At 44.0% G+C, this 13,553-nt stretch overlaps 1 protein-coding gene across 1 annotated transcript; it reads right to left on the minus strand.

Annotated features, from left to right (window-relative positions):
- Nucleotides 1-171: 171 nt before the first annotated feature.
- dnmt1 (DNA (cytosine-5-)-methyltransferase 1) lies at nt 172-10,603 on the minus strand. The gene is made up of 34 exons (XM_080511139.1): nt 10,483-10,603; nt 10,030-10,066; nt 9,189-9,296; nt 8,877-9,099; nt 8,711-8,783; nt 8,528-8,609; nt 8,402-8,442; nt 8,267-8,321; nt 8,098-8,181; nt 7,900-8,009; nt 7,699-7,817; nt 7,525-7,617; nt 7,291-7,442; nt 6,931-7,118; nt 5,573-5,753; nt 5,391-5,488; nt 5,105-5,252; nt 4,893-5,008; nt 4,580-4,781; nt 4,359-4,492; nt 4,099-4,278; nt 3,396-3,620; nt 3,129-3,321; nt 2,910-3,000; nt 2,678-2,815; nt 2,311-2,593; nt 2,040-2,181; nt 1,674-1,840; nt 1,414-1,591; nt 1,133-1,328; nt 880-1,043; nt 652-768; nt 466-559; nt 172-379 (listed from the first exon to the last, which is right to left on the minus strand). The coding sequence occupies exons 1-34, from the start codon at nt 10,527-10,529 to the stop codon at nt 348-350; spliced, it is 4,491 nt and encodes a 1,496-aa protein (XP_080367265.1). The 5' UTR covers nt 10,530-10,603; the 3' UTR covers nt 172-347.
- Nucleotides 10,604-13,553: the final 2,950 nt, after the last annotated feature.

The raw sequence follows: 13,553 nt of genomic DNA on the forward strand, positions 1-13,553 counted from the left end.
CAAGTGAAGTTCAAGTTTTACTTGACCAGGTGGAGGTGAGAGAACGATGGGTAATCAAAATCTACTGACTGTACAGTGAGGTGCTACCGAGTCCATCCAAGTTGAGATTTAATAGCTTTATTTCAAATATTACATATAAAAACTACATACAATTTTAATACACATGAAGTGAACATTTCATTAAAATGATTGAAAGCACATTTAAAACTCAACATGGAACGACACTACAGCGAACGTCCACAGTGGCCAGTTAAAAAACAAAATCACCGAACAACAACAAAAAAAAGAACTATTTCCAAATATCAAGATGCCCAGCAGATTCTTCCTGCTCCAGAAGGACGGAGCGACTAATCGGAAACCTCCATCTCCATTTTGATTTCTGTGGAGAAAAGAACATTTGTTTCTAGCAGGACTTGTCAAAAGTCAATTATCTGCATAAATAAATTGGTTCAGAGATCAAGTTACCGGATGTTTGTTCTTCCTTGATTCGCTCCAGGACGCACCGCCTGACCTCCAGGCCAATGGCTCTGGACAGTGGAGGCGGCACAGCATTTCCAACCTGAGAAGCAGCAGAAGATAAAAACCAGTGTCACAAAGAGGAGACTGAGCAGCGGGTTCATTGTAAAAGCTGCAGGGTTGCCTGTATTGTACCTGTCTGTGTTTGTCCAGGATGTTTCCAAAGAAGCGATAGGTGTCAGGGAATCCCTGAGAGCGCGCACACTCCCTCACACTGACCACTCTGTGCTGCTCAGGATGCAGGACGCGGCCCTGCCAACACACACTCAGGTTAACATCCAGAGGCGGTACATCTGCCACAGCGAAGAGATTTATGCAGTGCAGCCCCGAACAACTTTTATTTTGATATACCAACTCCAGTACCTGTTTGCCCATGGGCTCGGGGTTGGTCACAGTTGTACTGAAGAAGCCGTCCCACTCCAACCTGCCGTAGAGTCCAGCCCAGTGGTTGTGGCGGTTTCCAGTGTGTGGCAGACACCAGGGGATCAGGGTGTTAAACTGTCGGTCTGCAGGGTCACAGGGCTTCCCTAAAGTGACAACAGGAAGATGTGAGCTCCAGCTCCTGGAGGTTTGAGATCCCTCGTGCCCTCACTTGTGCCGTGTCCGACCTGCGTACCTTCTGCGCAAGTACAAACGCCTCTGAGTGAACCGGTGCTGCTGCGGCCGTTCTTTTTATCCGGGTGTGTGTAACGCAGCTTCTTGGTCATGGTGCCGTCCTTCAGACGAACCTCGAGGTTGGGGAGGTCTCTCCAGTCGGAGCCTGGCGCCAGCGGGATGTGACGCATTCGGCCCTCAACCAGCGCACTCATGTCCTGAGCACAGAATTAAAAAAAAAAGATAAACTTCATCCAGCAACATGTAGAAGAGACTTGCTGACGTAAACTCTAGGCGGCCCACCTTGCAGATATGATCCTTGAGGATGGGCTGATACTGTGTGCCTCTGATCTGCCTCTGGAACCAGGACTGAGGTTCCCCGTTGTAGGAAATCTCCAGTGCGGCTGCGCCGTTGCGGATCTCTGGCAGATCGGACATGGTGTCCCTCACCGTGATGGTGCGGTAAATTCCACCGTTCCCCCTGCGAGTCGACATCATTGGATTCAAAACAAAGAGCGACAGAGGTTTCCAATCAGGCGTCACAACAGAGGAGAGACGTTTACCTGGTGACGTTACTGACGTATTTCCTTTCATCCACCACCACACTCAGAGAGCAGGCGCGAGGAGCAAACACGTGGAGCGGTTCAGGGTAGTGAGGCAGCTTCTCTCCCGGTGCAGCAGCCAGGATGATGGCCCTGCGGCGGGTCTGCGCCACGCCGTACTGGCCAGCCTAAACACAGGGGCAGAGGAGAGCATCTTAGCCCCCGTTGACATGACAACTCGAGTAAAAACACACCTTTATATGCATTTTAGTAAATCATGTCCATTCACATGAAAACAGTGAAAATATTGCCTGAAGTGTGGGATTGAAACCCAGACTTCAGGCTGAAATCACTGCCAAGAAGTAATAGATCCTGTATAAAACTCACCTGAAGGACGCCAAAAGTACACTGGTATCCCATTCGCACAAGGCAGCGTAAAGTCAACTTCAGGACCATGGACTTCTTAAACGAGACAAAGTTCCTCACATTCTCAAGCAAGAAGAACTTTGGTCTGTAGTAATCGCAGTAACTGCAAGGAAAAAGCAAAAAAAAAGTGTGTGTGGAGAGTTTAATATTACAACAGTCAACTGAAACAACCGACCTGAGAAATGGCTATATAGTGAAGAAAGTAAAAGCAAATTGAGAACCACCCACTGACCTGAGATAAGACACCACCAGGGAGTTCTTGAACTTGGAATACGTGCGGGAGTTGAAGCGGTTCATCCCACTGAATCCTTGACATGGCGGCCCTCCGCACAGCATCTCCACGTCGCCCTTCTGCGGCAGCTTCTGTCCCAGAGAGTTGGTCTTCTCTCCGGACATGACCAGCTTCAGCAAGACGTTGCAGTCCTCCGTGAACACCGTGGTGCTGGTGTTGTTGAGTCGGAAGGCCTGGGCCGCCGGCTCCCACATCTCGATGGCCCAGAGAGTCTCGGAGATCCCTACACGGGACAAAGTGAACGGCATGTGTGCAATGCAAAGGGAAAAAGAGAAAGCATGTGGTGGATCTCAGGGGTTGGATTTACCAGCCTGGTGGAAGCCTTCAGAGAGACCGCCACACCCGGAGAACACGTCCAGTGTGCGATACTTGGCCACTTTGGGTTCTTGTTGTTCCACATTAGAGTCCTGTGGCTCCTGTGTAGCCGTTTTCCCCTTTCCTTTACCTTGTTGGGATTAAAAAAAAAAGAAGAAATTTGATAGTTTCCAGCAAACCTTCAACAAGTGAGAAAGCATTGTGTTGTACGTCTGCCGCTGTACCTTTTCCTTTGCCCTTTCCTTTTCCCTTATGAACGGCTGAGCGAGCATGATTTGGAGGATCTTCAAAACTTTTAGACTTTGCATTATAAGCCTGTGCAGGAGAAACGTGTCGTCAGTAAATATGCCAGAGTGGACACCTGCTGGTGTCACTATTACAAGTCAACGCTTGATCAGTTGAATGGCTGAAAATGCTGCAGACGTAGTTTTCTGCTTCATCACCTCCAGGAAGTAGAAGCGGTCGGGTCCACCGCTGGAGTAGTCCTGGATTGACTCGTTCAGATCTTCAGCATATTCGACCTGACAGCTGCCGAGCACCTCCGCCATGCTGACTGTCACCTCCTCGTCGCTCCAATACAGCTGATTGATGTCAGTGTGGTAACTGGCTTTGACGCCTTTGTGAGTGTTCTCCGGCCTGGGAGGAGAAACCATCCTCATTAATCGCGTCAACACATTAAATCCCGGATGACTTTGTCATTTAAACTTTACCTGTAGAACTTGTAGAGCCGCAGCTTGACCTCAGCGCTGTCTGGTTTATTGTTGCTCCGCCGGTGACAGAAGATCTCCTTGATGCGAGCCACGCGGAACGGCTCAGGAGCGTCCAGGTTCGATCCTTTAATGTAGTCTGAAGACTTTCTGTAATATTCTGCATACAGGTCCTCGTCCACATCCTCCTTCCTGTGGGAGCGCTTCTGAGGGCTCACTGGTTTCACACTGTCAGGAACAAGGAATGAATCCATAAAGCAACAGTAGTCTTTTTTATTAAAGTTTTAATTGCTTAAATATTTAAAATCCTTTGTCCCACGGTTGCAGACACTTCAAAATAGTATTTAAAAAAAAAATAATATTTCAAAATAAATTATCCACGTCTAATGTAACCACTTAAACAGAGTAGCTTTATGACAAATTAATTCTCATCTATTTTTTAAGAATAAAAATGTTATATACCTTAAAAACAAACACACAAACCAACCAACTAAAACAAGAACACTTTGCCCCATGAATCTGGCTGGGAATCACTGCTTTAGTCGGCACAGCAACTAAATCTCATCACCATTTGACTGTTTATTAGAGTCATGAAGGCTCTTTGGTGATGTAAATTATACAAGGCCATAAATACAAACGTGTCATGCCAACCTGAAACATAACCAAGTGCTACACAACCTGTTAGAAACAAGAAACATCAACTCACCTGAAACTGAAAGCTTCGGGTGGCAGGTAGACCGAGTCTCCCACCTTGAACTGCTTCCCCATAAAGCAAGCCGATGCATACAGAGCTTTATTGTCTTCATCTCTTTGATCCAGGGGTTCAGACACACGAGGAGCTTCCTGCTCCTCCCTCGCTTTTGTCCTGACGCAGCTGCCGCAGAACCTGCAAGCGAGAAGGGTTAAATGCACATCGATAATAAAATACCCAAGGTAAAGAGCAGGACAAACTCGCACAGGACTTACCTGAACTCGTTCTTGTCTGTAGGAGACGTCGTGGGAGGCGTCACAAATCGAGCAAACTCTGTATCGTACCAGAACTGATAGAAGAAACTCTTTCCATCGTCCTCGATCACCTTGATTTCGACATCCATGCCGCCCTAAAAGACACGCAGAGGTGAGCAACCAGGAGATGAAGAGTAAACTAAAGAATTAAAAGCCACTTGACGGCCATCAAGCTAACCAACCTCCATAGACCAGTTGTTTGACGGGGCCTTGTACATGACGTCCACTTTGCCTTGGACGTAGCTGAGTGCCATGTCTTCACACTCGTCGACGATGACGAGCTCGAGCGGGTCAGAAGACTCTCCGAGAACCGTGTGAATCCCACGAAGGAACCAGTGGGCGTGAAACATCTTCCCATTGTTGTCCTCCCAAAGAGATGCAATTCTGAGGAACACATTATGAAACACTGCCATCAGAGGTGGGGGGGGGGGGAAGATCTGCTCGCATTCACGTCCACTTTTCAACGCAATTGAGAAAATTCAATTTAAGCGTCACCTCGCCAGGAAGAGCGGGGTGGATGGATCCTCTGATGAGACAGAGACGCAGTCTCCCACCTCCAGCACTTCATCATTCACAGACACCTTCTTGTAGTACTGCTTCTTGCCCTCAGTCTGGAGAGACACAGTGACAAACAAAAATTAGAGCAAAAAAAACAAAACTGCTGCATTACAGGAAAACAAATCCAATACACAGAAAGAAGAACATACCTGAACAGGTGCTCCAATCCAGGAGAGTTTGCACTGGGTTTGCTTCTTCCTCTTCGCATGAGAAACCTTCTTGCTCTTCTCCACTGGAACATCTTCCTCTTCAATGGTCTCGTCATCCTCGGCCTCCTTCACTGCCAGGTTTGGACATCTGAAGAGGAGGATCATATGCAGGATAAAATAACTATTCTGGCAACAAAATGCCTAAAGACACATTGGAATTTTGTTGTATCATTTCCATAAAACTACAATAAGGACATTCAATTTCAGAATGCTGACACATTCTTACCTTCTCTGCTTACAAGCCTGCTTGTTTTTGCCATTTCCTCCAAATTTGATCATGTCTTTACAAGCTGCACACTTGCCACAGTCCGGAGATTGACAAACCTAAAAAAAAAACAACCCCATTATGGTTACTTGTATTAACATGTGTTCAGTTTCTGGCATTTGCCTTCTGTGTCACCAACTCACCTCACAGACACCACAGCGATGTCGTTTGGCACCGCCTTCTTTGTCATTTTGCTCAATCTGATCAGAGAAGAAGGTATCAAAGATCTGGTAGACCAGTGTGGTGGTGGTCGCCTTCGTCGGCCCCTTACTGTCCTTCTCTATCTTGGTCGGATGGCGAATAGCCTGGCGTCTAGCAGCGCGCCTGCTCCCACAAAAAAAAAGAAGAAAAAAAAGAAAAAGTAAAGTGGTCAGAGTTCTCATTGAGAACTAGAAGAGATACCTGATGATATGTGGAGCGATGGCATTATGAAGCCCCAGGCTGTCAACACACCACAGCATCAGGCCATGCAACAGAAAAAACAAGCAAAGAAAAAAAAACAACAAAACAAAACAAACCCTGTAGAAATGTTAAATGTGGTTTCCACTGGATGAAAAATTGTAGTTTTAGAAAGTATTTAGTCATTTTGGAAATCCGAATACAAACGGGGCCCGTTTCTATTTAGTCATCAAAAACAGAAGAGTTCTAACTTATTCAGAGATAAATGATGCATCATCTGTTGGCTTACCGGGACCTGAGTCCAAATTTCGTATCATTTTTGATATGACAATAAAGAATCCTTGATCCTTGGAGTACAATGACATCGAGAAAATGACAGTCGGAGAAGTCCTCTGTTCAAATGTGGGACTTCTCCGGCGTCTTTTACCAAATTGAGCACAATGGGGAAAGTCCACAGCAGTTTAGCTCCAAGAACAAAGGGCTCTTATTACATTTCCACTAGAAAGACTAGTTTGGGTGACCGTCGGTTCAAGACCAGACGAGAAGAATTCCCTACGACTATAGAAGGCGTAACGTTGACAATATCATGTGATTGGCCACACTCAGATGTTCAATGGTCAGATGTACAACATGGCAGAAAAACTCAAATCAAACACAATGTGAAGCAAAATTATATATTGAAGAAATGAAGGTAAAAATTAAAGTCCAGCGTGACCTTCGGTAAAGTGCTTTCATGTGATTTTTCTCCAGACGGTTTCTGAATGCTTCACACTAAACACACCACCATACAAGCTCAGGATGCATTCACAATAAGGCCCACCTACCAGTACAGCAGCATGCTGCATTAGGAAATGTCAAAGGAGTGTTAGACATTAGCAAAAACACACAAACAGGCAAAAAAATGGGCCATTTTTCCCCCAAACCCAGTAATGTGTGTGACAGAAAAGCTGCTGCGAGAGACTGAGGGATATTACAAAAAAAAAAAAAGAAGAATTAAATATTCCAAAAAGGACACAATCTCCCCTCTTTTAAATGTTAATAAAGTTGATAAACTGCTAAATCCAAGTACGAAAGGAAGTAATACTCCATTTTCAAGCTGTACCTCTTCCCCAGAGTAACTCCAGCGAGCTTGATCAGGTCTCTCATGCAGGGAGTCACAATGATGGGCTGCTCATCAGAGTCGCCGGCCTCGTCGTAGCTCTCCACCTGCTCCACCACAAACTGGGCGTGACGCAGCAGCGTGTCTTCAGTGAAGCAGTTGAAGTTCAGCCCCGCTGGAGGCACGGTGGTCTGAGGATGAAAAAAAAACCAAAACAACAACCACCCCAAAACACCAGCGTGTTAGCATTTGGTGACCGACTTTGTAAAGGGCAACACGGAAAACTCAATACGGCACATTGTATTCCCTTTCATTTCCCCCCAAAAAACGAGTCGTTTTGTTTCTCCTCGTCAAACACCTCACCTCAATTTTGTTGAGAAGGTCTTCATAAGTGGCGTCGGGGTTTTTCTGAAGGAATTCTACTACAATCTTGCTCATATAGATCTTCTCCTGCATCAGTGCGAAGATAGGAGCATACTCCTCACTGGGGTGCATCAGGATGTAATCAGCAAAAGCTGCAAAAGGAAAAATCCAAGTGGGTCAGAGTCGTTTGTTTTCATGGTTTCATGCACAGCAACTGAAAAAGTAAATTCTTACCAGTAGTGAAACCGATCAAAGCCTTTTCTCCACCATCAAAGCCGGTGATCCACCAGGCATTAATGGGGCCAAGCTTTTTGGCAGGAACGCCACCTGACAGAGAAAAATACCCCGTTTTTAAACAAGTCACAGCAAACTTTGACTTTTTATGTGAGAGACTTTTAGTTTTCACACCATCCAAGCAGGGGTTGTCATCATAGATGGGTTTGACCACGCAGCTGAAGTAAAGCTCCACGTTCTTCTCGATCAGTCCAGAGTCAAAAGGACAAAGATGGCCATGTTTGTCATACACACTGAAAGAAAAACGTGAGGTCACATTACATTAAGTTTCTTTGTAAAAAGTCATGAATGGGGGGGGAAGGAAGAAACTCTCACCTGAAGTTTGTGATCTTATGTTGAGGCAGTTCCTCATAGCTCTCAAACCCGTCCTCGTTGGAGTCGAACAAGGAGAGGCGTTCATCCGTCAACATTTCTGGTTCATCCAGCTGAAGATGAAAACAGACGTTTCAAACCCACGGAGTCCCGTCAAACAGCACGGCTGCATCACTTCACTACCACGCGAGAAATTCTCACCGCATTATCAGGATCTCCTTGAAAGAACTTGAGATCTGAATCATCCAAATACTGCCTGCAGTCTGGACATTTAGGAGGTGGCGTCTAAAAAAGAAAAAGGCAAAACAAAAAAATCACATCTGTACTAAACGCTGATGCGTCACACAAGCTGAAGGATTCAATTTGTTACCTTTGCGTCGGGCACTGGTTTAGCGACTTCAGTCTTCATTTCTTCAACAGCAGGTCTGAGCAGAGGGAAACGTTAGTATGACTGCTCGTGTTGCTGTAGTCTGCTACACAGATACGTTTAGTGTGGAAGACTTACTTTTCATCGGCTTCCACTTTGAGACGTTTCTCCTCGCGAGTCTACAACAAATTTCCAGGCACAGTTACTTCAAACTGTCATACACACACACATACATTTTCATTTTAAAAAGTGAGGACACTTCACCTCTTCAATGTCGGGCTCCTCCTTAACGTCACTCGCTCCGTTGACAGCCTCTCCATTCAAGTCTTCAGACTTGCGCTTCTGACTACAGAAGAGAACAACAACAGTTTACACAAGTTTCAGATTTTAAACTTGGCTGGAAGTTAGAAATGGAAAAACGATGTGACGTGAAGCTCCGATACGTACACTTTGGAAAACATCGACATGATCGTTGGTTGTTTCCCACTATTTCTGGTGACTCTGCTGGAGGCAGGAGACTCTATAAAAAAAAAAAAAAAAAGAAAATTTGTCTTTCAGGCACTATTGTTCGTAATTAAATTTGTGGGGGTCAGTCCTATGGTTAAAAACATACTTTTTGTGTCAGAATTAGCTTTGCTCCTGCGACCACCCTTCCCTTTGGCAGCAGTAGGAGACTTGACAGCGGCTTCTTCTTCTTCTTCTTCTTCCTGAACGACCATGGTTGTGTCTTCATGCGAGCCATTAGAAAAGCCATTGGTCTTTCCGTTTTGCTCCACGCCATTCTCAAGAGGAAGTTCTTTTCCCAGCAAAGCTTTCACTTTAGAGATGTAGACCTCCTGGGGGCCGCAAATGAAAACATGACAAGTCAAATTAGAAATAACAACAAACTGGGCGTCTAATGATGGGCTATACCGCTGTAACTGACCATTGTGATCTCTGAACTTTTCATTTTTTCCTCCAGGCTGGTCAGCTGGTCCTGAGCATCAACATGCAGGAAGTCCTGCACCAGCTTGAGCTTCTCTTTCACGTGATGCTGAAACAGGTTGAGAATGCAGGAGGAAAGTCAGCGTGGAGGCACCATCAATTTCATCGCGAAGCCTGGCTACAGCGAAATGCGGCATGTCAGTTTTTAATGCCTGCTGAAGGAGATTTGTTTAAAAACCATAAAATCTGTAAATATTGTCATTAGAAGCAGAAATGGGCCTTGCATGTTGCATAACCCGTCAACTTGTAAATGACGGCACCCCCTCAAATGGACTGGCTGACATTTCCCCCAAACATCTTGAAAGATGTGACAAACCATCAATAACTCTTCTGCCCCCGAGCCATCACAGGAACCAAACTCTAATGCATCCTGACAACACATACTAGTGGCAGTAACATTTCCTTTAATGCCTCCATACATAACTGTATGCAACAAGTATCATATTGGAACAATAATGTTAAATAACCACCATTATTCTGTATTGTTAAGGTTCAAATGGATTCTGATCAAATTTAAAACCAAAGCCCTTATGGAGACTTATTTCTACATCTTTCCATTTGCTATCAACAGTGACTCAATAATAGTTTAATTATCACTCATGACACTGGTTGTACGGGCAACATATGAGGTGAATAACATTCCTATTAAGACATTGATTTATGACTCATCCATCACCTTATCAATGAAATCAAATCTGTTCCGAGCACCTAATCAGTGCGGCAGTGGATCCATCTCAGCTGTTTCATTTAACGAGGCGTTTTCAGGATCACTCAAAACTCACCTCATCCGACGAGCCGTCCTCATCCAGCTTCTGCAGCCTGTAAACAAAGTCAAGAGAGTAAAGTCAAAACGACGTCACGGCTGTGTTACGGACTGCAAAGCGTGTGGAGGAGCACCACTGCTCTCCCGCGGTGGCAAAACAACTGGGATGTGGCGCTAAGAGAAAAAGAGGCAACAAAACTTCCTGAGTGGCGCCAAATCTCACACGCTGCCTGATTCATTGACAGGCTAGCCTGGCTAGCTGGCTAACAGAGCAGTCACTGCATGCTGCAGCAAGCCTACTGCTAAAGCTAGCTGCAGCGACACACAACAGGTAATGTGGCGGAGACGCTCGGTGCAGGTGAAGCACCGGGCTGCAGGCTTTTGTCTCACAGGTGTCACCGCCTCTTGTTGTTGCTTCTCCACACAAACAACAAGCTGCTCGTTAGCCACAACATCCGCACGGATACGGTACCTTTTCCTGACATCTTCCGGCAAAGACAGGGACGTCCTGGCAGGCATCGTAAACAGCGACCTAATGTGTAAAACACCGACGGTAAAATCGCTTTAAAAACAGTTAAAACAACGTTTAAAACCACTGTCGACGTTCACGGTGCGCTCCACTGTGGTTATCTGACGCGTACCGCCTCTCGCAATGGACGCTATATGCAATTCGGGCGCGCGGGCTGTCTTTTCGCGGGGAAACCCGGGTGTTGTGGATCGTACCACTTTAGCAATCTGCGGGTAAAACTGTTTCTTTTGGCGTTATATTATGTTTCCATTAAATGTCATTTCAATGCCATAAAATAATTTAAGAATTCCTAGAAATTATACACAAACAAAATAGTAGCTACAAGGTGTTTTCTTTTGAATACATTTGGTAATATTGTAAATAATAACGAACTTGAACTACCCCTACACTTTGACAGATGTGGAAGTCAGTTGACCAGGCGGAAGCAATCTGAGTGATTGTATCTTTCGTCAGAACAATGCAGTCAAATGATTTAAAACATTGTTTGCTTTTCGTGGACGGGTTACAAAAACTGCACACAGATACCGTGTAGGATTAGTTTGTGTATCGATGTGTTGGCTTGGCACACTTTACCAGCGTTTTGTGGTGATTGATCTATTTAGGTTGTTATTGTGTTTTACGCAAGTGCTCAATTTGAATACATTATACATGTTTTTGTATGTCTTGTTGCAATATGTGTTCCATTTTGTTTATTTTTTTGTATTTTGTCCCCAACGTTTTTGTCATTTCAATTTGTTTAATATCCACTTAATTTTGTGTCGACTTTGATATATTTATAATCTATGTATTTATCATGTTGTTCCGTTTGACTTCCTTCTACTCCGTTTCGGACATGTTAAACTAGACATGTATAGTGTATTTCTAGTTTCTATGTATATGATTATTTCTATGTGTATGAATATGCACAATGAGTATAGAGTCATTCATATGGGGTTATAATTAAGAGGTTATGTTGAGAGGGTTATATTTAAGATGGTATAAGATCAGACTTTATTAATCCCACATGGAGGCACTCAGTCATCACAGCAGCTCCACATTGCACAAATACAGTTAGGATAGTTGCTCAGAAGAGAATAGACAAAATAGATAAATATGAATATATACAAATATACACATGGAAATCCACTTAAATGTATATATGTATGCCTATAAATTCACAATGATATGGAATATTTGGGTTTCGGACTGTCACCACCGTCAGAAGGGTCAGATATTTGATTACCCTATAAACTCTGATTAGTTGAGGTCCTCAGACATGTCATGGGGGCTGTTGCTTTCTATATAAGCTGAATAAAAACCGTAAATGGCAGCGTTAGGTAGAGTTCTACTCAGACTTGCTGCCTTGCTCTCAATCAGCTGACACGTGTTTGTATGCTCTGCAATTCTAAATAAATTCTGGAGGTCGAAACCCTGACTTCCTCATCTTTGGCTGGGTCTCAAAAAGTTCCCGCAAAAGTAGTGTGAATAGATGTGTTTTTCTCTCTCTTTTTTTTGTATGTTCACATTTTGTTTCATGCCATGGGTTTGACATGTCTGGAACATGTGATTAAATACAAACAAACAAGTTCAGTTATAGTTTACATTTTCTCTTTTGTGCCATTTTTTTTTTCTTTAGCAATTTGCACCTTTGTACCCAATGTTTGTTCTGTTGATTGTGGACAGTTGGGTGTGGCTCTAACTGTCTCCCTTGCTGTCATATTTGGTTTGATTTGTGTCTGTTTAATATCTCAGTTTTTCAGCAGTACCTGGAACGTGTCCCAAACGTTGGGTACACCCTGGATGTGTCCAGGACTATATCATATGGCAAACAAGAAACAAACACTCACACACATTCACAACTACAATTATTCATTCACCAATTATCATCACAAAAATTTCCTTTTGATGGAGAAAGTCAGACAGAGTGAACATGGACATGCGCCAGGCAGGGACTCAGAATCTGAAATTGAACCTTTAATATTCTCTCTCTAATGCACGAGTGCTCACCACTACAACCAATCGTACTAACTACTGAAGAACTCTCTTCTTGATGTTGCTATTCTCTTGAATAAACCATATCTTCTAAAGCACTTCACAACCAGGCTCCACTATATCCCAGAGAGCTGTCCCACATCAGCTTTAAAAAATCTGTGTTAAAAAAACATGTTTTCCAGTGTGGCTGTAAGGCCCATGGAACATATAGATGTTATCTGTGAATTGATAGCTTATGTGCAGATATGTTCTTCACACACTATGACAAAGTTGATCATTTACAAACTGACTTCTTGTGGAGAAAATTCTCTTCAATCGTGAAAGATATGTGCGTGTTTTACCACTTGGTGGCACTATATTATCAGTAATATCAAAATAGAAGTCTGACTTTTTCATGGGATAAAAAGGACTACAATTCTTTCATCTACTCGTCATAATTTTTAGTTTTACATTTTTTTTCTTCAGCTTTATATAGTTCAGGGTGGCAGGGGGCTGGAGCACATCTCAGCTGACAACAGGGGACCCTGGATAGGTCAGCTGTCAAATAAAGAGTAAACACGGTGAAATACGGGCACACACATTGACTTTTCCGCCAACATCAATGTAAAGTCACACACACACACACACACACACACCATGCATAATCCACAGTGGAAGCCATCGGCAGGACTCAAACCCACAACAATACCTTCATAAGGCGACACAGCAAGGTGCTACACCTCACCTCAAAACTTAATGTTCAAAGTAGTAATAATATTCCATAATCTAAAGATGCAAATTACAGCAAGTATTGTTTTTTGTTGTCTGGGGTAAGTTATTTTCATTCTGATTTGGAAAGTATTTCTCAATGTCCTATTTTGCAGAAAGACACTTTTCAGCAGGTCTTCAGCGATGACATGAAAGTATTTATATACACAACTTCACCTACAGGTTTCTGAGCCTGACGTAATATCCTGCAGGGCAATGGAAACACTTGGCAGGCATCCCAGCAGAACAGCCTCCTGGGGCTGATTCAGCCCGTGTTCCCACCCAGGAATCCTGGA

Source organism: Blennius ocellaris, assembly GCF_963422515.1.
Source record: "Blennius ocellaris genome assembly, chromosome: 16".
Classification (NCBI taxonomy): Eukaryota; Metazoa; Chordata; class Actinopteri; order Blenniiformes; family Blenniidae; genus Blennius; species Blennius ocellaris.